The sequence below is a fragment of the Salvelinus fontinalis genome, chromosome 11 (assembly GCF_029448725.1).
Source record: "Salvelinus fontinalis isolate EN_2023a chromosome 11, ASM2944872v1, whole genome shotgun sequence".
NCBI classification, from domain to species: domain Eukaryota; kingdom Metazoa; phylum Chordata; class Actinopteri; order Salmoniformes; family Salmonidae; genus Salvelinus; species Salvelinus fontinalis.
Window position 1 is genome coordinate 24,401,055 of NC_074675.1, and position 25,779 is coordinate 24,426,833.

At 43.6% G+C, this 25,779-nt stretch overlaps 3 protein-coding genes across 3 annotated transcripts; 1 reads left to right on the forward strand and 2 right to left on the reverse strand.

The window, feature by feature from the left end:
• Nucleotides 1–84: 84 nt before the first annotated feature.
• Nucleotides 85–8,460, reverse strand: LOC129865346 (PR domain zinc finger protein 4-like). The gene is made up of 11 exons (XM_055938059.1): nt 8,385–8,460; nt 7,606–7,662; nt 7,383–7,498; nt 7,090–7,275; nt 6,207–6,941; nt 5,830–5,979; nt 4,226–4,344; nt 3,994–4,079; nt 3,321–3,895; nt 1,405–1,573; nt 85–1,126 (listed from the first exon to the last, which is right to left on the reverse strand). Exons 3-11 carry the CDS (start codon nt 7,495–7,497, stop codon nt 793–795), a joined length of 2,469 nt encoding a protein of 822 aa, XP_055794034.1. The 5' UTR covers nt 7,498; nt 7,606–7,662; nt 8,385–8,460; the 3' UTR covers nt 85–792.
• A 246-nt stretch (nt 8,461–8,706) lies between these two features.
• On the forward strand, nt 8,707–10,698 carry LOC129864805 (achaete-scute homolog 3-like). Its single transcript, XM_055937091.1, has 2 exons — nt 8,707–8,979; nt 9,247–10,698. The coding sequence occupies exons 1-2, from the start codon at nt 8,948–8,950 to the stop codon at nt 9,791–9,793; spliced, it is 579 nt and encodes a 192-aa protein (XP_055793066.1). The 5' UTR covers nt 8,707–8,947; the 3' UTR covers nt 9,794–10,698.
• Nucleotides 10,699–12,796: 2,098 nt separating this feature from the next.
• Nucleotides 12,797–16,780, reverse strand: LOC129864806 (suppressor APC domain-containing protein 1-like). The gene is made up of 4 exons (XM_055937093.1): nt 16,433–16,780; nt 15,284–15,451; nt 13,249–13,407; nt 12,797–13,072 (listed from the first exon to the last, which is right to left on the reverse strand). Exons 1-4 carry the CDS (start codon nt 16,532–16,534, stop codon nt 12,977–12,979), a joined length of 525 nt encoding a protein of 174 aa, XP_055793068.1. The 5' UTR covers nt 16,535–16,780; the 3' UTR covers nt 12,797–12,976.
• Between the last annotated feature and the right edge of the window lie 8,999 nt (nt 16,781–25,779).

Genomic DNA, 25,779 nt, shown 5'->3' on the forward strand with positions numbered 1-25,779 from the left:
TGTTGTGAAATGGGTGATACCTTATCACAGATGAGATGTGGAATGTAATATTTTGTTACATTATCACAATCAATAAGGAATTCAGACGTTTAACATTTTTCATATATTTGCACATACATACAAAAATAAATTGTGGCAGACACATCACAAGGTATACCTCTTCAACATTCAACCAGCAGCAGAACCAGCATCCAGAGACAGACTCAAACTCGGCATCTATTCCATAAAGATGACCACTTAAAAAATATATTATTGTGTGTTAAAAGGCCATGTCTTTTGAGTTAAAACATAATCACTTTTTCTATAAAAATTATTGCCTGGCTACTCAGCCACATCGCTCCGGCCAAACAGCAAGCCCACTAACATTACTTCTCCATGATGAGTCTGGATTTGCTTTCCTCCCCGACTCTTTGAGAACCCAAACACATTCTGATTGGTCCCAGAAACCGATGGGTTGGGCCAAAGCCGGCCTTACATGAATCACATCATTTTGACATCGGCACAAACGACTTATAGGATGGCAGTTTCAGACTAATGTATGGAGCGATGATAGAGCAGCATATCATCGTTGTCTGGCAAGGAAAATGTACCTGAAGAAATAAAACATGAAGTCTATGCATATACAGTACCTCTAAATCACAATCTGGATTATCCTTGTTTGATTGTTCCCAATGTTAAACTGATATTTGAAAAGAAAAGAAAAAACAAGTGAGATATTGGCAAAACAAACTAACAGTTAAAACTAAGTAAATATAAATAAACAAATCTAGTAATGGCACAATGAAGTCACAGTCAATTGTGTGGCGACAACGGTTTCTCAGAATCGTATCCCTCTAAGCCACAGTCCTCTCTGCTATCTGGATCAACCAGTCTCTCTACTTCCTCTTCATCATCATCATCATCTTCCTCCTCCTCATCCTCCTCCTCCTCCTCCTGGGCCCCTCGGTCAGTCTTGGGGCCTTTGCAGATCTTGAGGTGTCTGGTGAGGTGGTACTTGGTGAGGAAGCCCTTCTCACACTTCTCACAGACGTAGTCCCGGCGGCCCTCGTGGGAGTTCATGTGCTTCTTCAGGTGGTTGGTCCTCAAGAAATGTTTGTCACACTTGGGGCAGTGGATCTGACGCTCTCTGTGCGTTGGGAATGATGATGGGAGAGGGGTGGAGAAAAGAGTGCAGATGGATAGAAGGGGGAGGGGAAATGGCGATAAGAACAGAGGAAAATAGACTGATGGAAATCCAGACACTTTATAAAATATGTTTACCGATATGTCTTACATCTGGTGTCCAGCAGTTTCTCCTGGCCATGGGACCTGAGCAGAAACTTTGGGCCCTAGTTACAGGCTATTGACTAGAGCAGAGACTTTTTCCATACTACTCATGTCAATAGCTTGATTTAGTTGACTTACTGTGTATGTGTGAACATGTGCTGCTTGAGGTCCTGCTTCCTGATGAACATCCTGTCACACAGATCACACTTGAAGTTCTTGGCCCCCGTGTGAATCACCATATGAGACGCCATGTGGGCCTTCTGAGTGAACGACTTCTCACACACATTACACCTGTAGTTCTTCTGACCTGTGGGAGCACATGAAGTTCGAGTGAGTAAAACCTAAACGAGAAGCATATGTAGACCAAATAATCCCCTTACACAGTACCAGTCAAAAGTTTGGACACACCTACTCATTCCAGTTTTTTTTCTCATACAATTTTCTACATTGTAGAATAATAGTGAAGACATCAAAACTATGAAATAACACATACGGAATCATGTAGTAACCAAAAAAGTGTTATTAAACAAATGAAAATATATTTTAGATTTGAGATTCTTCGAAGTAGCCACCCTTTGCCTTGATGACAGCTTTGCACACTCTTGGCATTCTCTCAACCAGCTTCATGAGGTAGTCACCTGGAATGCACTTCAATTAACAGGTGTGCCTTGTTAAAAGTTAATAATGCGTTTGATCCAATCAGTTGTGTTGTGACATGGTAGGGGTGGTATACAGAAGATAGCACTATTTGGTAAAAGACCAAGTCCATATAATGGCAGGAACAGCTCAAATAAGCAAAGAGAAACAACAGACCATCATTACTTTAAGACATGAATGTTTAAGACATGAATGAAATTGCAGCCCAAATAAATGCTTCACAGAGTTCAAGTAACAGACATCTCAACATCAACTGTTCAGAGGAGACTGCGTAAATCAAGCATTCATGGTCAAATTGCTGCAAAGAAACCACTACTAAAAGGACACCAATAAGAAGAGACTTGCTTGGGCCAAGAAACACGAGCAATGGACATTAGACCGGTCAAAATCTGTCCTTTGGTCTGATGAGTCCAAATTTTAGATTTTTGGTTCAAACCACCGTGTCTTTGTGAGACGCAGAGTAGGTGAACGGATGACCTCCGCATGTGTGGTTCCCACCGTGAAGCATGGAGGAGGGGGTGTGATGGTGTGGGGTGTGGGGGTGCTTTGCTGGTGACACTGATTTATTTAGAATTCAAGGCACACTTAACCAGCATTCTGCAGCGATACGACATTCCATCTGGTTTGCTCTTAGTGGGACTATCATTTGTTTTTTAACAGAACAATGACCCAACACACCTCCAGGCTGTGTAAGGGCTATTTGACCAAGATGGAGAGTGATGGAGTGCTGCATCAGATGACCTGGCCTCCACAATCACCCGACCTCAACCCAATTGAGATGGTTTGGGATGACTTGGCCCGCAGAGTGAAGGAAAAGCAGCCAACAAGTGCTCAGCATGTGGGAACCCCTTCAAGACTGTTGGAAAAGCATTCCAGGTGAAGCTGATTGAGAGAATGCCAAGAGTGTGCAAAGCTGTCATCAAGGCAAAGGGTGGCTACTTTAAATAGAAAATATATTTAGATTTGTTGAAATCTTCTTTGGTTACTACATTATTCCATATGTTTTATTTCATAGTTTTGATGTCTTCACTATTATTCTACAATGTAAAATAAAGAAAACTTTTGACTGGTACTGTATACAGTAGAACCCTCATGTCTTTTAAAGTAACTAATAATATCTTGACTAATCTAAAAACACCCCTGAGACTGACACAGATAATGCTAAGCTGCTATGTTGAAAGGTCCCATGGCAATGTGTATACGTGTGAGTGTAGGCCACGCCACCCATCCCCTAGCTGCAGGCCACGCCACCCATCCCCTACCTGCAGGCCAAGCCACCCATCCCCTACCTGCAGGCCACGCCACCCAACCCCTAGCTGCAGGCCACGCCACCCATCCCCTAGCTGCAGGCCACGCCACCCATCCCCTACCTGCAGGCCACGCCACCCATCCCCTACCTGTGTGTATCTTGAGGTGCATCCTCAGGTTGCTCGGATCACTGAAGGCCTTGCTGCAGTATTCACACTTGTGCGGCTTCATCCCCACGTGTCCCATGAAGTGCACGTTGAGCTTAGTGGACGTGGTGAACGCCCGCGAGCACATACTGCACTTGTACTTCCTCTCAAGCGAGTGTCTGTGTGAGTGTGTGTTGGAGCCAGAGTTATTTGTGTTATTAGAGTGGCTGCTGTTGTGGGAGTGGCAGGCCCAGGGGGATGAGCAGGAGCTGGAGGTACCGCTGGGCAGCTTTCCCTCCTGGTGGTGGTCCTGATGGTGGTCCTGGCTGGGGCTGTGGGAATGGGGGTGGTCGTGGTTGTTGTGGCTGCTCAGGTGGGACTTGAGCTCGGCGAAGGACTGGCACTCTTTGCCGCACTGGCACATCTGGCCCTCTGGGACCTGAGGGACCCCCATCTGCCTGCAGTAGTCCCTGGTGTAGTAGAAGAGCAGCTCCTGGTCTGGGAGGATCTCAGTGGACGTGCAGAAGAACAGCTTCCCGTTGTCGGGGTAGGCCACCAGGTTCTGCTCCTCTCTGGTCCTGCTCACAGAGACACCACAGATCTGAATGGAAGCCATTTTGGATCAAAGATAACATTGAGCAAAATGCATGAGGCGGCTTCACTAAGTGATAATTACCTTGCCCTGCGGACAAACATCATCCAGTTGCATTCATTCTCATCTGTGGTCACGATACAGAACTCCAGCACGTTGTTGTGGAACATCTGAAACAACACCACCATCTACTGGTCAGAATGGTGCCTTCCTTCGTCCACATAATTGACATAGCATTTCATTGACTCACATGCAATTCTATTATAAGGTCATCTGAAATCTAAATGAGGACATGTGTATAGTATACGCCACTGACCTTCCATATCTGAGGGGTGTCCTTGTCTGACCAGTCTTGCAGGTCTACGTTGCTACAGTGCTGACCCACCATGGGCCCAAAGCAGGTCCTGGGAGGTATGATGTCCCGGGCAAACAGTCCTAAGAGACACACACACATATAGAGATTTTGATGAGGGGCAAACAAGCTTTCGGTTGTTTTTGAGTGGGCAGATCTCATAGATGGGCAATTCCACAGTAACGGAATTGCGCTGAGACTCAGATGTTTCACTTAAAATGTATGGCAAACACAGTAGAGTACAGTACAGTACAGCACAGTAGAGCTCAGAGTAGAGTACTGAACAGGAGAGTTCAGTTGAGTACAGTAATGTATTGTTCAGTATAGTAGAGTTCAGTACAGTACAGCAAAGTATAGTTCAGAACAGTACAGTTCAGTACATTAGTGTACTCAACTCGTGTGCTTTACTGTTCACTGTACTCGACACTATTGTACTATACTTTTCTGTACTGTACTGAGCTATACTTTACTGTGCTGTACTGTCCAATCTTGTGAACCCAACTGTGGTTTGTGACTACTGTGATTTCCCATTGTAGCTAATTCAATTGCGGAAATGACCGATTTGGTAACTTTGAATTTAAAATCACTCAATAAAATATCAGTAAAAACACTAACTAATTGTCAGGTCTACCTTTACTTGTTACTTCTGTGAACTTTCATTATCTTCTCTCCTCATTAGGGAGAGAAATGAGATAATATCGTAAAAGATGTGCGTTTTTGGTAACGTCATTTCAAGGCACAAAATGTTTAAACTTACAGAAGGCAGGAAGATGTCCCTAAAACAAAATATAAGTTTTGATATTAGTTGACAGGGGTCTTCAATATTATTGTCTTTTTATCTATTTATAATACATTTTAAAGACTTTTTCCTGGTAGAGCCATTTTCCATCTGTTTAACCAGAAATCAAAATGTTTGCTTATTCAATTCTTTTTAGGAATGAACATGGTTGAAAAATGTACATATGCCTTAATATTTATTTTATTTTATATGGACTCTTGGCTTTCATTTGACACCCAATTTTAAATGCTCCTATGAACTTCACATGTTGGTGCTCATGGCTCCTTTTACATGGAAATGCCCAGATCAATACACACTGAGTGTACAATTTTTTTTGAACACCTGCTCTTTCCATGACAGACTGACCAGGTGAAAGCTATGATCCCTTATTGATGCTGCTTGTTAAATCCCCTTCAACCAGTGTAGATGAAGGGGAGGAGACAGGTTAAAGAATGATTGTTAAGCCTTGAGACATGGATTGTGTATATGTGCCATTCAGAGGGTAAATGGTCAAGATAAAATATTTGTGCCTTTGAACGGGGTATGGTAGTAGGTGCCAGGTGCACCAGTTTGTGTCTATAACTGCAACGCTACTGGGTTTTTCACACTCAACAGTTTTAAGGTGTGTATGAAGAATGGTCCACCACCCAAAGGACATCTAGCCAACTTAAAACAACTATGGGAGGCATTGGAGTCCACATGGGCCAGCATTCCTGAGGAACACTTGACACCTTGTAAGAGTCCATGCCCCGATGAATTGAAGCTTGAATCTCCACAGGGGTTTCCATACCTAAAGGCTCATCAGCTACAGAGATGCGGAGGCAGAGCGGGCGAGGCAGAGACAGACGGGCTCTGCTCTGGATGGGCGTGTCAGGGATAAAGGTGACTGGGCCGTGCTCTGGGCAGTCGGAGGGATACGACTGCTCACACAGCGTACACCCTGTTCTCCAACACAAAAAAACAACAAGTTAGGACAAAGATATACAGATCAGAGGTTCAAAGAATTCCAATGGATCAAGAGAACAGAAGAACAGTAAGCTAGTATAGCTTCATACATTACTAAGCTCAAATTTCCCTTACAGACCATAATGAGCCACCGGGCCCAGCAATAACTCAGCACAAGTAAACACAAAAGCAAAATGTCCGTCATCCTTCCCTCTTACTCACAGATGGTGAAGGCAGTGACCATGTTCTCCTTGTTGGAGGTGGAGTCCTCCAGCTGCAGGGTGGAGTTGACCAGCAACAGGCTGTTCTCTGGCCCCAGGGACACCTCTGCCGTGATGGGGGACACGTTCACCGGCTCTAGGCCCATGCCCGAATGACCATGGAGGGACACAGGCTCCAGCTGGGACTGGGTAAGAACCACACTCACCACCCCAGAGTTCAGCTCCCCTGAGCTGTGTAAAGACTCCCCCAGACCGTCTCCCCCTGAGTTCCCCACCCGGCCCCCTAGGTGCTCTGGCTCCATCCCCACAGGAAGCTCCAGGCCAGGCCCGTGCAGGGGCATCACACCCCCAGAGGACTCAACTCTTCCCAGGCCCTCATGGTTCTGCCCTCTCCCTCCCAGCTGCTGCTGGTTCTCAGCCCCCACCACCCCCTCCATGTTGGCCAGGTCCTCTCCCATCCTGTCTGGGGACATGGGGCTGCTGACCCGGGACTCCATGTTCAGCCCTGTGGAGTCCAGCTGCACCTCGTGGCCCCCACCCTGGTGGAGGTCTCCCTGGCCACCAACCTGACGGGAGTCCAGGGACACCAGGCCTTGTTCCAGAGGCCCTCCAGGGCCACTGTAAGGGTCCAGCCCTGAGGGGTTCTGGCTGGACACAGAGAGAGTTCCGTCCATGTTAAGACTGCTGGGGTGAATGTACTGAGGGGGAGGCCGGTCTGCCAGGTAAGACAGGATACCTTGATAAAGAGAAAGAGAAATCATGTCCAATCCACATACAAATAGATCAGCTAACGTGTCATGGTGTAATATCATGCATCCTTAAGATATCCATGAGAGATACAATGGAGATTACATACTGTGGTGAAGAGAAGTGCTTAGCCCTACCTGGCAGTATGTGTCTGAAGTAGCTACTCTCCAGGTGTGGGTAGGGGGGAGGAGGCAATGAGTAGTTCCTCTCTGGAAGGCCACACATGACCCCTCTGTCACCAAGAGACATTGGCAGCATGAGCGACAGAGCAGAGGGCAGAGACCCAAGAGAGGGCCCCAGGCTGGGTATAGCCACCGACATGCCTGAAGAAAATGTATGCATTGATCATTGTATCAACAACTATATTTGCAATAAATATGTAAACAAATTAAGAAAATATAGTTTCACCAGATAAGTGAATGTGTTTTACCTGGTGTAGTGATGGGGATGTGTGTTGGGGAGGTGGGTAGACCTAGATGACTGGCACTCACAGAGGGCACACTTAACTGGTCCATCCCAACAGGGCTGAGGTTCATGTCATTCATTCTGGAGAGGAATCAACAAAAGTCAAAGGTGTTTATCCCATTTGAGGCTGACAACAACAACAAAAAACATGAAATGTGTGTGGAAAGTCTATCACAGTGTTTGGATACCTGACTTCGGCAGTGTGTGCTCATCCAAGATAGTGTGAAATGTGTGCATTCTGCCAGCTGGAGAGGATAGAGACAGAGATCAATTATCAATTTGCTTCATGTCACATTCACCAAAAATATGTTCCAAAATATGACACAATGCATGAGTTAGCTAGCTAACAGCAAGAGATCTCTTTCATAGAACACGTTACAAGTCCAAATCAGAGCCACTGACCTGAGACCCTATCAACAAAGTATGCAATATGTAAGTTCACTTTTGGGCGACCTGACCAAACTCACATAGAAATTTGACTTATAGATCTGTCATTCTCGTTGAAAGCAAGTATAAAAGGTTGTTTTTTTAACTTTCGGTTTTGTACACCAGCTTCAAACAGCTGAAAGTACAAAATAATGATTGGTTTAATGAAAAATTATTATCTACACTGTCCATTGTTTGTTTAGACACAAACTTAAAATTAGGCTAACTATTAGGAAAAGGAGAAAATATTTCTGCATATTGCACCTTTTAGCCACATGAATACAATTGGTCATATCTCTTAATATAGTTAGCTGGCTATTTTTCTAGCTTGCTAAGAATTGCTAGCTAACAGTAACGTTAGCTAGTTAACGAGAAACAAGAAAAACGAACAATTTGATCTAACAAACGTTACGATCCCTATTTGAGCGTATAGCTCACGTTGACGATTCAAAGACAATGCTGTGATGTTGTATATTCATGCAATAGATAAAAATGTAGCATACAGTAAGTGAACATTTTAAGAAAACAAAAGCTAACGTACCAAAAGGCTTCCTCTCTGTTCGGGTCCATGACAGCGTGACACACTGAGCATGCGCAAGGAAGAAGCAGCACTGCAGGACGAACATCTGATCCAAGGTCATTTGCCAAAGCCTCTCTGTTTTTTTATGTTATCACGGACCCTAACAAAAAGGTTTTTGAGGCTACACTGTTCAACAACTTTGTAAATGTAAATTAAGTGACTTAGATGCTTATTCAATATGCAAATTAGACATGGCTTTTGTTTGACAGTTCTATCTCCCATTGTCCCCACTATCCCCATCATGTTGCTGTCAAAAGTATACCCCCAATTATTCCATTTTGTTCAGTAATACATGTCTACTCATATACATAGCATTCTGTAGTTTTGTTTTGAGAGAAAGGGTTGCGTATCTCTTTCTCCCCGCCCAGTATAGGATCACACCCACCTGGCGTGATAACCAACAAAAACTAGAGATTGTCACAGACAGAGGGAATGGGGATGTGACAACTTGCTTTCTAACAGGTTACAATTTCACCTGCATACTTCAATAGACAAACATAAACGGGGAAAGGCGATAACGCACGATGAGAGATGATTATGAAGACTCTGTGAGAAGGTAAGCTCATGTCATGAATTCAATTGTGGAATTAATGGAAATGTTCTAGTCTGTGCCATGGATTTTACACTGTAATTTCGAAGGCTTTTGGGTGTTTGGAAAATTAAGATGCATGAAAGTTAGAAATAGCCTATAATTTCCATTAAAACCATGGGTTGGATGAGTTTCATAGTTTGCATGATTATAGGCTAATCAAATAGTATTGTGTTATAATGAATAGCCCATATCATAAGTACAATTCAACCCTAAATTATTTTTTCTTTGCAGAGAGATGTCGGAACAGAAGAAGGGATTATTTCAGCGCATCCCATATGTCCAACCCATAGCACTCGGCCTCTCCATGAATCACCAGATAGCGCATTACAAGGACACGCTTGGACTTCCCTTTCCCCTGGACACAACAACCTACCTGGATCCTGTGTACGGTCAGAGATTCGCAGGGAGTCTCTCATATTTCCCATTCCACAGGCACATCGGTGTATATGACTATTCATTCGAACCAGCGTTCATTCGGAAAAGGAACGAAAGGGAACGGCAGCGGGTGCGTTGCGTAAACGAGGGTTACGCACGGCTCCGGGAGCATCTTCCCCAAGAGTTCGAGGACAAAAGACTCAGCAAAGTGGAGACACTGCGTGCTGCAATATACTACATAAAACACTTGCAGAGTCTGTTAGATGTCAACGTGTCCAGTGGTGGTGGGATAGTTGAAATGTCAGCTGGAGAGATGCGCAGTCGTGCGCCCGCGCCAAAGATGACAGAATGCTACAGCGACGGCGAGTCAAAGAACAGCGACAGTGGAGAGTTGAGTTTCTAGAACTGTGTAAAACAAATAAACTGTATTTCCTATCACTTTATGCTACCCTTGTTGAGGTTTGGTAAAAAAAAAAAAATGACATGAAAGTTATGTATGAATGAACTGTGTACTCTCTATCATTAATTTCAATGAACATTTTGATCACTTGATTTTGACAAAAAGCAACAAGACAGTGCATTTTGACAATGGACACCGTGGACTCTGTAAAGCCTTCTATCAGATGCTAAATCAGGTTAAAAGTTGCACAATGTTTCTCTCATGAAGCCCCAGGCGCTAGGGTATTTTGGTTTGCCTTTGTAAACCAGTGTGAGGCTTAGAATGACCTTAACCCAAATATATTTTGCATAGGTACAGTACGTGGTTTGCACTGCCTTGTTCATATACAGTGTCATCTCATCACACTCGAAAACAGGCCACTAGAGATATAATTGTGTAGGTCTATATTCCTTTTGACATTTTCAGTTGTGTCAGTGACTCAGTGTGCCAGTAAAATGATTTGAGAGCGAATTAATAATATTTCATCCGTAGCTATTTGACACTGATGTGATGGACTGAAAACAAGTGGATTTGAGTCATCCATCCTTTCAGCATTTGAACTCAGTCCAGGGGAGAGTAGGCCTGAACATCAATGCCTTGATGACAGGAGAGCCTGGAGTGATGTATCCAAGGGAAGTGTGTGTCTCATGTCTGTTAACACTAAACACTCTGACTAATAGGGTAACATCTATCACACTTTATTATGTGTGGATGATTGAAACTTTTGACACTTTTTAATACATTTTAGCATAATCTTTGGCAGTGATGAAAAGTGAGACTTATTTTCTTTGTATGGTGCCCTTTTGGGACACCGTATTACAACAAGTGTTAAAATAGGATGTACAGTATTTTCAGTATCCCTTTGTTAATAAAATGGACACCATTATCCAGTTGTCATAAACAAACACATCCATTATCTGATATTGCCAGGCAGCCAAGAAAAGAGAGATGTTATAGATTAATTTAGACCCCCAGTGAAGTCTATTAGACTTCCTGAGTACTTCAAAGCTAGTAACCATCTGAGGGTGTGCAGGAAGTTCTCCATCCTAATAGTCTGTGGAATGCATTAAATACCCGCAGCACCCGAGAGGAAGCCATCAAACTATGTATCTGTTTACATTTCACACCACTACAGACCTGCAGGGGAGTGGGTGCGCGTGTATCCTAATTCTCCTTCATAAGAAAACCATAGATACAAATCAATTCAACTCTAGGAAAACCACAGAAGAAGAAAAAAATCACAACAGGTTGGGTACAGGATAGGTTGAGTGGGAGACCAGCAGAATTGAAAGTCAATGAACCATGCTGGCAAGGAAGAAAGATTGTCGGTGTCATAGAAGCGTGACATCCTCAATAAAAGGTTGTTTGGCTCTGCAGTGTGAATTAGAACCAATAATTAGCTGAGTGCTGGTACCCTGGTCTTGATGGTTCAGTGGTGGTCTGTAGAAAGGGAACAGGGGCTACTTATTTGAAGCATGGTCCGTAATGGATGTTTTCTTTTTTTCTTGTTACCAAGGGTTTGTACGTGGTTGCATTTATGAATGCAATTTTATCATTATTTTTTGGGCCAAAGAAATGTGCACTTTACAAATACAGTGTGTGCAACATACTGTATTTGATGTGTTGGTGTGACAGCTCAGTAGCATTCAACGTACCTTGGCCTAGCTGACTGAGCAAGCCTCCTCTCTCTCAGTCCAATAGCTGCTTTTCAAACTTGAGCTTCAGGCAGTCGTCACAATCTGAAAGCTTTGGCCAACGATAGCACGTTATATGTACCTTGGTAAACGTGCAGTGCTTGGGCGTGTCCATCCCAGTGCCCTGCCTCTCTCGCTCTCCGTTTGGGATTACTATAAGTCCTTGGTGGGATATGTATAATTCCAAACACAGATAAACGGCAGCGACATCACTTCTCTGGGCCAAACAAGTGAGCAGAGACACTGGGCCGGTATAGGTACAGGATAAACACTCTCTGGGGGACAATGACACCGCCATTCTCTCTATCTGATGAAGATCACCCACAACAAGATTATTGGTCCACGTCTCCAGAAGATGGCAAGGACAATGCAGACAGGAGCAGGAAGGAAACATAAGGAAGTACTAGAACATCAGATAAATAAGGCTGCTGCCGTGTGGTAGACTGCACTAGTATTCCCAAAGCAACATTCCCAAAGCTCCTGTTCATGATGACCCATAAAAGCCAGCATACAGCCACACTATACCAAATGAAATAGGGGAATGATATTTACTCTGACAGTGTTTGTGCGAATAGATTGAGTGCGGGGCATGGCTGCCTTAGTGTGTTTATCCTCGCGAGGTGTGTGTGTGTGTGTGCGAGCCAGCCATGTGTCAGTGATAGAGAGGCTAGATAAGTCTTATCAGCTGAGGTAACATCAGTGTGGGACCACCAGCGGAGGAGCGGTAACGTGTATCGACAGAAACCTCACAGGCTTGGGGCGGAAATGTGAACTATGATGAACGTTGACAGAGAGGGTACAGAGTGTTGGCTGGGTACTAGCTACTGCCCAGAGACAAATCTACGGCACAAGGAGTTGGTGTATCAGATTGCAGTGTACTTGGAGACACCGATGGCCTTTTCAATCACTTTAAAAAATAAATAATATAACTGGACAATCATCTAAATATTAGAGTTTGTCTCTGTTTATGTACTGATTGTTGATTTTGAACTGCAGCATATGCATGCTGAATTCACCTTGACTTTTCACCATAGCTGAGGGTCTACCGCCCCCTTCTGGGCATGTTTGGTGTTGCTCTGTGTTTCATAGGCGGTACATGACCAATAGACAGACACATGATTAGGCTAAGACCACTTGGCATTTGTATATAGGTTTGGAAGGTGAGGACGAGCCTGAGGTGATGATCCTTCATGTCAGTCTGGTTATTCAGCCAACAGGACTGAAGAAAATGAGACAATTACACACTCAGTCTTTGTACATAGAGTATATTGAATTATTATTTTACAAACATATTTACAGTGGTGAGAGACAATGAAATCCGGACAGTGATTGGAATAACTTTAGTTGAAGAGTTATGAAGCGGTGTCCAGTCACGTGTGTGTTCATGTTTGATAAAAGTGAAAATGGGCTTGACAGCAGTGTACAAACTCAAATATCTCAGTCAGGATGCCCACTACACTTCTGCACCCAGATGCACACTCAGCTCTTGCAAAAGGCGGTCTCTCTCCAGCTCCAACAGGGAGATTTGAAAATTCTTCTCGCTCACCTCCTGCCAAAATAAAACATAGGAAAAATAACCTAATCTACCCACCCACATCAATCAAAAGAAGTGAAGTAGGATACTTTAGCGGTAGGCTGTGAAATAAACAAGCCAGCACACCCGGTAGCTCTCCAAGACCAGGGTTGGAGATCACGGTTAAAGATACGAAAGGGTTTCCTTCTCACCTGTACCAGTACCGTGTTCTGCCACCGTAGCTCATTGTCTGATACCTCGACCCTCTTCGGAGAGGAGGGACAGCCGGTTACGTTGGGCTCAATCATCAGACTACCCAAAGATCCATTCACCCTCTGGATCTGAGACCTGAGGCGGCACGATGACACCCCCTGTACAGAGTGATGAGAAGTGATACGTTTATTATCAACTGTATGGTTTAACGACACTTGTTAGCTTGTAAAGACATACGGTTCAAGGCGGAAGTTTACATACACCTTAGCCAAATACATTTAAACTCAGCTTCACAATTCCTGACATTTAATCCTAGTAAAAATTCCCTGTCTTAGGTCAGTTAGGAACACCACTTTATTTTAAGAATGTGTAATGTCAGAATAATAGCAGAGAGAATGATTTATTTCAGCTGTCATTTCTTTCATCACATTCCCAGTGGGTCAGAATTTTACATACACTCAATTAGTATTTGGTAGCATTGCCTTTAAATTGTTTAACTTGGGTCAAACATTTCAGGTATTCTTCCACAAGCTTCCCACAATAAATTGGGTGAATTTTGGCCCATTCCTCCTGACAGAGCTGGTGTAACGGAGTCAGGTTTCTAGGCCTCCTTGCTCACACACACTTTTTCATGGCTGCCCACAAATGTTCTATGGGATTGAGGTCAGGGCTTTGTGATGGCCACTCCAATACCTTGACTTTGTTGTCGTTAAGCCGTTTTGCCACAACTTTGGAAGTATGCTTGGGGTCATTGTCCATTTGGAAGACCCATTTGCAACCAAGCTTTAACTTCCTGACTGATGTCTAGAGATGTTGCTTCAATATATCCACATCATTTTCCTATCTATTTTGTTATAGTGTACCAGTCCCTCATGCAGCAAAGCACCCCCACAACATGATGCTGCAACCCCCGTGTTTCACAGTTGGGATGGTGTTCTTCGGCTTGCAAGCCTCCCCCTTTATCCTCCAAACATAACAATGGTCATTTTGGCCAAACAGTTCTATTTTTGTCTCATCAGACCGAGGACATTTCTCCAAAAAGTACAATCTTTGTCCCCATGTGCAGTTGCAAACCGTAGTCTGTCTTTTTTATGGCGGTTTTGGAGCAGTGGCTTCTTCCTTGCTGAGCGGCCTTTCAGGTTATGTCGATATAGGACTCGTTTTACTGTGGATATAGATACTTTGTACCGGTTTCCTCCAGCATCTTCACAAGGTCCTTTGCGGTTGTTCTGGGATTGATTTGCACTTTTCGCACAAAATGTACATTCATCTCTAGGAGACAGAATGCGTCTCCTTCCTGAGCGGTATGACGGCTGCGTGGTCCCATGGTGTTTATACTTGCATACTATTGTTTGTACAGATGAACATGGTACCTTCAGGCGTTTGGAAATTTCTCCCAAGGATGAACCAGACTTGTGGAGGTCTACAATTTTTCTTTGAGGTCTTGACTGATTTCGTTTGATTTTCCCATGATGTCAAGCAAAGAAGTGCTGAGTTTGAAGGTAGGCCTTGAAATACATCCACAGGTACACCTCAATTGACTCAAATTATGTCATTTAGCCTATCAGAAGCTTCTAAAGCCATGACATCATTTTCTGAAATGTTCTGAAAGTTGTTTAAAGGCACAGTCAACTTAGTGTATGTAAACTTCTGACCCACTGGAAATGTGATACAGTGAATTATAAGTTAAATAATATGTCCGTAAACAATTGTTGGAAAAATTACTTTTGTTATGAATGAAGTAGATGTCCTAACCGACTTGCCAAAATTATAGTTTGTTAATAAGAAATTTGTGGAGTGGTTAAAAAAATGAGTTTTAATGACTCCAACCTAAGTGTATGTAAACTTCCGACTTCAACTGTATATACAGAATATGCAAGCTCAGCTTGACTTTCCAAAGCATAAAATTCCTGTTAAAATTTTTAGTTAGACTGCTCATTTAATTGTTTGGTGACAACATGGAGAACAATTTGCAAAGTTCTGTATCTCTGTCTATCTGTGTAAAACAATCTGAACCTCACTGTAGTAACTCACCTCTCCTCCCCACACCTCTGCCCTAGCTCCAGCCCCGGTGCCCACGTTAGCCTGCCTGGATCTGTTGTCCTCCAGTCTATGTCGGTACCATAGTCGGGCTTGCTCCAGAACCTGCAGCCCGGCCCACAGATAGTCCTGCTCCCTCTCCAAGTTCTTTAGCCTCTTAATCTGAGACAACAAGAAGTGAGATTTAGGCAACATTCAATTAGCTTTATTTTCCATATAGGAGATTTGTATTGGAAAATGAAGTTGGTATGGCTACAAGTATGTTGTGTTGGATATATATAGAAATAAAGTGTAGATGAGTAGCCTACTACTGTGTGACTGGAATACTATCTTTAGGCTTTTGCCAGGAAGCTGTGAGGAGCTGGACTAAACATGTGGGAATTTGTCATCGGGGTGGCTGTTGCAATGGAGTCCCGCTGCTCTGCCGTCGAAGACTAAACACGGATCTGTATCCATGAAACTATAACTACCTCATGAAACAAGGAGTGAATAGAGTCATTTTGAGCAATGACAAAATGTAATAGTGTAGCCTTATGTGTGTAATGAAGCTCCAGATGGGACCTGGGGTGTACTATGGCTGGGGTTACTCAATACAAACTCAATACAATAGCTTGTGTTTACAACGTTTGGAATTGATTACCTCATTGTACCTCCCTCTGTCATTTCATGTTGAACAGACACCGACTATCTATAATCGCAACTACAGTTCTCTACATGATTCTATGTAAAATAAGACCATGTGAAATGCACACGCCGGCATTCCTGTCTTGATACGCTCACTTTGGTAATATGCAGAACATACTGTACGGTACAATAAGTCAGTCAGTCAGACAGAGACACGGTGTGCACTCACACCAGCATATTTTACCTATGAATCTGTCAAACTGAAGCCCCTGATAAGTATCAACACACACACACGCACGCAGGCGCACACACACACACACACACACACACACACACACACACACACACACACACACACACACACACACACACACACACACACACACACACACACACACACACACACACACACACACACACACACACACACACACACACACACACACACACACACACACACACACACACACACACAAGCACACAAGCACACAAGCACACAAGCACAAGCACAGGTCTCACCCATAGGTAGAAGCGTAGGGCATCAAGACTGTAGAGGCTGCTCCGGAGAGGGATGATGACCATGGTATAGGACCCAGGGGCTGGGCACTGAGGGTAGGCCATGGGAGAGCCCTACCTCTGCCAGCCCAACACAGCCCTTGTGCCCTGCACTGCCCTAATACAGCCCTACACACAGCCCTAGACTGTTCTACGTTGTCACACGTTGTCCTGCTCAATCCTACACAGCTCTACTCCTCGCTAAACAGCAGTACAGACAGCTAGGGAACAGAGCAGGCTTCGTCTGAACAGGACAGGGACAAATAGAGAGAATCCGAGAGAGAGAGAGGGTGTGAACAAGAGTGGATAAGAGGCATGGGTAGTGAACTATATAGTGCCCTGGGGCAAGGTAATGAAAAATTCCACGTGTCATTGTCATGACTGGCTTATTGACAGAGCCACCAGAGGGGACTGAACAAGGCAATGAAAAAAAAGATGGCAGCGACAGAAAACAGAAAACAGGAATTGGAAAAGTGAGCTTGGGGTATTTTTTTGACTGGGGGGGATGACACAGGCATGGAGATAGCAGACTCTTCCCCTGCTCCACACACTACATCAAAAACATCCCCTATCGAAACAGAGGAGTACAGGCTGAATGGGTGTAGCCATGCCGTGAGGAGTTATCCCTGGTTTCAGGCAAACAGCTTCGGGTTTGTTCTGTTCTAACATGTTATGGAATGTGACTTCACCTGAGCATAGAGAACACACAATGCAAAGAACCATAAAGGAGTGTACAGGTACGTACAGTCCGCTTAGGTCATTGACTGCTGTCAAACGAGACTGACGAAAAGCTTTAGGCTTACAAGATTCTGCACTCTTAGAAGAAAAGGGTGACAAAAGGACTCTTTGGCCGTCCCTATAGGAGAACCTTTTTTGGTTCCAGGTAGAATCATTTTGGGTTTCATGTAGTACCCTCTGTGGAAAGGGTTCGACATGGAACCCAAAACGGTTCTATTTGGAACCCAAAGGGTTCTACCTGGAACCAATAAGGATTATCCTATGTGGACCGCCAAAGAAACCTTTTAGGTTCCAGATAGCACTTTGTTTCTAAGAGTTTACACTAGTATACATTACATTAAAAACAAAAGGGTGTTTTTAATGTGTCAATTTGTTTCTGAGAGCCCAGTAAGCCTGGTTTAAATATGTAGAATACACTGTCTGAACAGAGCAAATTGACACGGCACGCAACACGCTGTCACTCCCATAGAGAAGGAAATCGATGATTACCATGGGCGTTTTGCTGCAGATAACCCCTGGCAAAATGTAACCTTGGTCCAAATGTGACCATGGCACAGAGAGCGGTTGGGTCCCATTTTGTTTTTACAAGGGTCAAGACAATGTAGCCTACTGTGAAAGCACATCAATCTAAATCTCCTTTTAGTGTCGTTTAAATGATGAGTTGAGCGATTGACAGCTCCATGACTACAGCAAGTGGACGTGTAAACAGGCTAATTCAGACGAGGAATGCTACAGCAAATAGAACTATATGTTCCCAATTTTCAAGAGGGTTTGGTACAAAAAAAGAATGCCCTGGGTTCCTCCCTATACCATACATAGAGCCAATGGGCCCCTCCCTTCTATTTGCTCGCAATGCAGTGAAGCATTGCGTCCAGCAGATAGAGATAAAGCTACTTGTTGTAACGGTAGTGCCTGTTCACTGCTGGTAGCAGCTAGTTCACATATGACGTTTTCTAAGTCTCTAAACAAAGTTGTACCCTTTTACAACCACTTGGGGGCAGTAAAAGAGTAGAACTCAGTGCAGTCTGGTTATGTTGGTTCAATGCCAAACTAAGATTTCCCAGGACAAAACAAATTGTCTCAGGAGGACTTTAATCTCCAACTCACATAACATAATCCTAAAACTAAAATCAACCAGAGTCAGTCTAGATCAAAACAACAAGGAATATGCTGACACGTCATTGGTCCATGCTCTAAAATCTTTGAAATGTCAGGCTAAAGAGAACCCTTGACTTTGTGCCACGCTATGTGCTGTAGGATTCCAGCAAGATAAACAACATAACTCTGGTCTGCACCATAGAAATCAAATCAAAGTTTAGCGTACACAGATTTGCAGATGTTATCGCAGGTGCAGCGAAAAGCTTGGGTTTCTAGCGCCAACAGTGTAGTAATACCTAGCAATACAAGACAATACACACATAGTCTAAAAATCTAAAAAGAGAAATTAAGAAATTACAGAACGAGCAATGTCAGAGTCCGGAATATACAGTATATATACAATACCGTTCAAAAGTTTGGGGTCACTTAGAAATGTCCTTGTTTTTGAAAGTAAAGCAATTTTTTTTGTCCATTAAAATGAATTAAAATCGATCAGAAACACAGTGTAATGTTGTAAATGACTATTGTAGCTGGAAACGGTTGATGTTTAATGGAATATCTACATAGGCGTACAGACGCCCATTATCAGCAACCATCACTCCTGTGTTCCAATGGCATGTTGTGTTAGCTAATCCAAGTTTATCGTTTTAAAAGGCTAATTGATCATTAGAAAACCCTTTTACAATTATGTTAGCACAGCTGAAAACTGTTCTCCTGATTAAAGAAGCAATAAAACTGGCCTTCTTTAGACTAGTTGAATATCTGGAGCATCAGCATTTGTGGATTTGATTACAGGCTCAAAATGTCCAGAAACAAAGACTTTTCTTCTGAAACTATTCAGTCTATTCTTATTCTGAGAAATGAAGGCTATTCCATGCGAGAAATTGCCAAGAAACTGAAGATCTCGTACAACACTGTGTACTACTCCCTTCACAGAACAGCACAAACACGCAAACTGTCTTTAACCAGAATAGAAAGAGGAGTGGGAGGCCCCGGTGCACAACTGAGCAAGAGGACAAGTACATTACATTAGAGTGTCTAGTTTGAGAAACAGACGACAAGTCCTCAACTGGCAGCTTCATTAAATAGTACCTGCAAAACACCAGTCTCAACGTCAACAGTGAAGAGGCAACCTGTTTTGCAGGTACTATTTAATGAAGCTCCCAGTTGAGGACTTGTGAGGCGTCTGTTTCTCAAACTAGACACTCTAATGTACTTGTCCTCTTGTCCCCCCCAGTTTTATCATTGGAATGTGATACAAAACGAGGCAATGGTTAATTTCCTGGCACCACTACACCAGGGCCCTCAACCTCTTCCCTGTAGGCGGTCTTGTCATTGTTGACAATCAGGCCTACCACTGTTATGTCGTCAGAAAAGTTGGCGATTGAGTTGGAGACCTGCGTTGCCACGCAGTCATGGGTGAACAAGGAGTACAGGAGGGGGCTGAGCACGCACCCCTGTGGGGTCCCCTTGTTGAGGATCAGCGTGGTGGAAAACACCCCTAATTAAATCATAGCCTCAGGGCTTAAACAGTTCTCTCTTGCCCTAAAGCAAAGATAAAAACAAGAGTATGAAACTCAAACTGTCTTGATGATGTTCTTTGTTTGCTTTTTCTCTGTCTGTTCTACTTTACTTGTTACCAAACATTATTATTACCAACTCCCACAAGTTTTAAACGTGCTATTTGTTGATGATTGCTAATGCATTAGCACTGTAATGCACCACTACTCCCAAAGTACTCATCATAGTAGCGACTTCTGTCCACTACCTCTAGTTGGTGATTTAGAATTGGCCCCTGCTTCCTGTACAGCTCTCTCAAACAAGCACAAACAGTTTCCAAACATAAATACACACAAGCAACCACAGAGGTATGCACACACATGCACATATACATGCCATTGGTCAACCCCGCAAGGACCTACCTGATCTTGAATCCCCAGTCAGTCCTCCAGTGTAATAGAACTCACTGAGGGTCTCTTTAACAGAGATATAATTTAAACATGATTCTGGAGCAGATAGCCAGACGTCTCCTACTCAACCCTGCTCACTGCTCAAGGCTCATTGTTCCAGAGAGTAGGTCCGTGGAGCCATACACACACAACCCCATGTAATGACCTTGACTTCGCAAGGTGAAGCGAGCAGTGAAGCGAGCCATGAGACAGGAGGGGCGCAGTCTGGGAAGGGAAGAATCTTCCTCTCTTCTCTCTCTCGCTTTGTCTCACCCTCTCTCTCTTTCAGTCAGGTTCATAAGATCAGACTCACTCCAGACCAGATCAATTTGAATGGAGATGAGCCCACTTGACCCAGTCACCATCAACACCCTACCTCCCTTAACAATTGAGCGGACCCCAGCACAGAGTCTCTCTGCCCCCCTCCCCAATGTTTCCCCTTACAGGAGACACTCAGTTATCTGGACGTATTCTCTCTTACTTTAACACAGGGGTGTCAAACTCATTCCATGGAGTCGGGCCTAGTGTCTGTTGGTTCTTTGGGTTTCCCTTTCAATTAAGACCTGGGCAACCAGGAGAGTTCTTTACTAATTAGTGATCTTAATGAATCAATCAAGTACATGGGAGGAGCGAAAACCTGCCGACACCCGGCCCTCCGTGGGATGAGTTTGACACATGCTTTAACCCATAAAGCCTCATCATCTCTGCTGTCCAGCAGTTCAAGCAAACTCCATCCAGGTGGAGGAGAGAGTGTCCTTGCTAGTTGCACGCACAACCTCACTCACGTATGCTCACAGGCTTACACATTCACACGCAGGCCTGGGCCCTATACACTGTGACCAGACGTAAACCAGACGGGGTCCAGATGAAGCCACGGATTAAAACACACCATAGGAATCATAACAGCGTTTCACCTTACCTCCAAAAGACAATGAACAGACATGCTATTCAAGGATAGCATGCGTGGGAGAATTTGGGTCTGAAACGTACAAATTTCGCCCCAAACTTGACCTTAAGTATGTTGGATTACATAGGTAAAGTAGAAAATGGGCTATTGGTTTAGGGTGTCATTACGAGTGGGCTAGAGAGTCACTTCCCATCATACACACACGCTGGGATGAAAACAAAGGATAGAGTTATCTCCTTGGCCCACCGACACAAATACATTTACTGAAAAACACCTTTCGAAGAGTAGGGACCTCATCACCTTTAAACCACAGACACACTGAAAATAACAGACGACTCGGTACCCTAAATACAGACACACACACCTGTATACAGTGCATTCGGAAAGTATTCAGACCCCTTGACTTTTTCCACATTTTGTTACGTTACAGACTTATTCTAAAATGGATTAAAACCCCCCCCCCCCCCCCCCCCCCCTCATCAATCTACACACAATACCCCATAATGACAAAGCAAAAGCAGGTTTTTAGACACTTTTACAAATGTATAAAACCCCCAAAAATTAAATATAACATTTACGTAAGTATTCAGACCCTTTACTCAGTACTTTGTTAAAGCACCTTTGGCAGCGATTACAGACTTGAGTCTTCCAGTCCCTGCCGCTGAAAAACATCCCCACAGCATGATGCTGCCACCACCATGCCTCACTCTAGGTATGGTGCCAGGTTTCCTCCAGATGTGAAGCTTGGCATTCAGGCTAAAGAGTTCAATCTTGGTTTCATCTAACCAGAGAATCTTGTTTCTCATGGTCTGAGAGTCTTTAGGTGCTTTTTGGCAAACTCCAAGTGAGCTGTCATGTGCCTTTTACTGAGGAGTGGCGTCCATCTGGCCACTCTACCATAAAGGCCTAATTGGTGGAGTGCTGCAGAGATGGTTGTCCTTCTGGAATATTCTCCCATCTCCACAGAGGAACTTTGAAGCCATGTCATAATGACCATCGGGTTCTTGGTCACCTCCCTGACCAAGGCCCTTCTCCCCCGATTGCTCAGTTTGGCCGGGTGGCCAGCTCTAGGAAGAGTCTTGGTGGTTCCAAACTTCTTCCATTTAAGAATGATGGAGGCCACTGCATTCTTGAGTACCTTCAATGCCTTGCCTACCTTGCCTACCTGGTTAAATAAAGGTGAAATAAAAATAAAAATGCTGCAGAAAGTTTTTGGTACCCTTCCCCAGATCTGTGCCTCGATACAATCACGTCTCGGAGCTCTATGGACAATTCCTTCAACCTCATGGCTTGGTTTTTGCTCTGACATGCACTGTCAACAGTGGGACCTTATAAAGACAGGTGTATGCCTTTCCAAATCATGTCCAATCAATTGAATTTACCACAGGTGGACTCCAATCAAGTTGTAGAAACATCTCAAGGATGATCAATGGAAACAGGATGCACATGAACTCAATTTCGAGTCTCATAGCAAAGGGTCTGAATACTTAAGTAAATAAGGTATTTCTGTTTTTTATGTTTAATAAATTAGCAGAAATGTCTAAAAACCTTATTTTGCTTTGCCATTATGGGGTATTGTGTCTAGATTGATGAAGTTTTTTTCCCCCATACATTTTAGAACAAGGCTATAATGTCACATAATGTTGAAAAAGTCAAGGGGTCTGAATACTTTCCGAATCCACTGTATTCTGTATCTAGAAATGTCTATACTGTATCTATACACACATGAGCATGCACACACACACACATACACGCACAAAAGCACATACTGTAGCTCACTCCAAAGGAAGAGAGTGAAATTGAAAGTCTGCGCTCTACACCACAGAACCTCCTAGCCCCCCCCAAAACAGTCCTGCTAGCCCCCCATAAATAAGCACCATGCCTGGCCTTTCCAGGCACAGTTCATCTTAAACCCGCTTACCCTGAAATGTTACTCCCCCAGTGCACCCCCTGACAATATCCAGCTGCTGCACTCTCTCCCTCTCCAACCTACCCCCCTGCACCCCCACCGATCCCCACTCACCCCCCATGAAATTGAACCCAGTCCCCCTCTCCCCTCCTCACCCACCTGTAACTCCTACAGCTGGAGGACTACTACTACCCTACTGGCACCTCCTTTCACCTCCTTTACTTGAGCATGGGGGAGGTTGGAGGTATGGGGGGGTCCGTCATGGTTTGCTGCTTGTTATTGCCGTGCCATTATTGCTCTGCACAGCTTGGGTTGCAATATATCCTACGTGGCTGCATGTTGAGGGAGTATGATATTGAGCCTTGGGGAGACAGAAAATGAGTGGTAGTAGTACTCTTATATTTTCGATTAATCGACGGTAGCAGCAGGCATGTCACTACTGGAATCTACAGCCTGCCTCCCTTCTTTCCCTGCAGCCAAAGTCTGATGATGTGGTATCACTATCAGAACCACACAAGAGCCAGCAAAGGCAGTGAAGGTCCTAATTTATAGGATAATCTTGAGAATTTCCTGAAAATAGTGTGCATTTAAAAAAAACATTTTAATATTATGGGGTGTCCTGCATTTCTGACAACCATCAAATGAAACCCCATGTGCCTCTGATACTAGCATGTGGGACATACTGTATGGTCTCCATGAGCGTATAAATGTATACTTTTTGTAGTATCTGTGAGCCTTGGTTAATTCTGTCAGAAGGGCATATGAAACCCCCTACACGTGTGAACTGAGGTCCTCCTCCCTGTGGTTCTCCGCTTCCTTTTACTATAGACTTCCTGTAGAAATGAAACTGTGAACTGTGTCCTCTGCAGTGCCTCCTACGATACATGTGCACATTTACCATCTTGGGGCATATAAGCCTGCAAGTATTTCATTTCAGAGCTTCCTCACACCCAGAAGCCCATTGACAAGATTTCTCCATTTTTTTTTCCTTTAAGAAAATTGTTCCACATCCTGAGTTTGACAAATAGTATTCAGTGTGGGATATTATTGTAATGATAGCGAAAAAAATACTGATTTCTGTAGTGTTTTTACAACACCAATACATATTTATGAGATTATTCTGAAACATTTTACATGTCAAACCACTGATAGCTATTTTTAGATTATATGATTATGATCCAACACAATACATAATAGGGCCTACTCAACCATATAATACAATGTACTTTGTGCCAGTTAGGGTATTGGCTGTTGTGCTAAGTGTGTGTTTCTAAAGGGCCTGTACTCTGTAGACAACATGGGTCACTGTGCTAATAGACAAATGTGCTGTCCTTAGCAATACTGTGTTGTGAACAGAAGAATCAACAAACATTAAGGTTCAATTCTATTGTAGACAGACAGGAGGATTAAAGACTGGCCTGGAGAACAATAGATAGACAGTAAATAAGGACAGGGTCATGGGAAAACAATGGAGGGACACATTTCCCACAAACACTGAGGAGCTTCATTTTCTGCTGATGATAATCCAAACATTACAATGTAATCAAACTGCTATGCACCAGGGTTGGGCTCAATTCAAATTGAATTTGAATTCAAAGTGATAAAACTTTTGACATGAATAGCTTCACCTTTTAAGTTAGTTAAGAAGCCATTAAAAATAGATGCCCCTTTTTCAATCATTAATTTTCATTTCAGTTTCCTGAATTGACTGCCTTTAATTCTAATTGAGCCCAACCCTGCCATGCACAAAGACTGATTTGTTCTTAAGGGTACCAGCTGAATTCAGAGAGTCGTGGACACTGTCATGGGCACGTTCTCAAGAGTGGGAACAGTCAGTGAGTGAGTCAACCCATTACTCTGTCATTAGACAATCGTCACCGTGACTGAGTCGGAATCAAATGGAGACGCCCAGTTATTATCTTCTGGAAGAATCCTGCCTAACCCTTATTCGATAATGTGCAACTAACAAAATGCACTCTAACCAAAAACTATATCTCAAACACATCCTTGCCAGCTCTACAGATCATACTTGTCTGTGTTTTAAACTCATCTCTGGGGGGGTTGGAGAGATAGGTGAAGAGGGCAGAAGGACAGGTCGGCCAGCTATGTGTTATGATAATACTACCACCAGAAAAGTCGGCATCAAAGCTCCAGAACGTATAGTAGGTCTACGCTAAGTTAAGCAGAGTACAATGCAGTACAATCAACTTCAGAGTCAAATGTTCAAAAGTGACCTCTAGTTGCCATGTTTGGGTCGCCAATATCCAATTCAGTGGGGAACGTGATGCTGTATGTCTTTACATCAGCTGATGTATAAATAGCAATAGCCGTTGGTCTGGAAACCTGGAACAACCTCAGCTCAGACTGAGGAGTGGTGTTGGGTGTTGGCCCCTGAACAAACAGTCCCTATGATGTCACCCCACAGCCATGCAAGTATGACAGAACCTATGTAATAACTGAAAGAGGAGAAAGGACCTATGAGGAAGGGGATACACTGGTATGTAATAAAGATACAAGGAAGTAGATATTACTTTAATAGTGATACCATATACACTACCATTTAAAAGTTTGGGGTCGCTTAGACTGTTCCTTGAAAAGCACATTTTTTGTCCATTAAAATAACATCAGATTGATCAGAAATACAGTGTAGATATTGTTGATGTTGTAAATGACTATTGTAGCTGGAAACGGCAGATTTTTTATGGAATAT

Coding starts and splice junctions, on each gene's coding strand:
- LOC129865346 (XM_055938059.1), bottom strand. CDS start 7,497: ATGAATGACATGAACCTCAGCCCTGTTGGGATGGACCAGTTAAGTGTG. Junction 5,980..6,206: donor GGTCACTGCCTTCACCATCT/GTGAGTAAGAGG, acceptor GTTGGAGAACAG/GGTGTACGCTGTGTGAGCAG. Junction 4,345..5,829: donor TGTAGCTGATGAGCCTTTAG/GTATGGAAACCC, acceptor TGTGTCTCTTAG/GACTGTTTGCCCGGGACATC.
- LOC129864805 (XM_055937091.1), top strand. CDS start 8,948: ATGAGAGATGATTATGAAGACTCTGTGAGAAG. Junction 8,980..9,246: donor TATGAAGACTCTGTGAGAAG/GTAAGCTCATGT, acceptor TTTTCTTTGCAG/AGAGATGTCGGAACAGAAGA.
- LOC129864806 (XM_055937093.1), bottom strand. CDS start 16,534: ATGGCCTACCCTCAGTGCCCAGCCCCTGGGTCCTATACCATGGTCATC. Junction 13,408..15,283: donor CAGAGGTGTGGGGAGGAGAG/GTGAGTTACTAC, acceptor CACTCTGTACAG/GGGGTGTCATCGTGCCGCCT. Junction 13,073..13,248: donor AGAACACGGTACTGGTACAG/GTGAGAAGGAAA, acceptor TTATTTTGGCAG/GAGGTGAGCGAGAAGAATTT.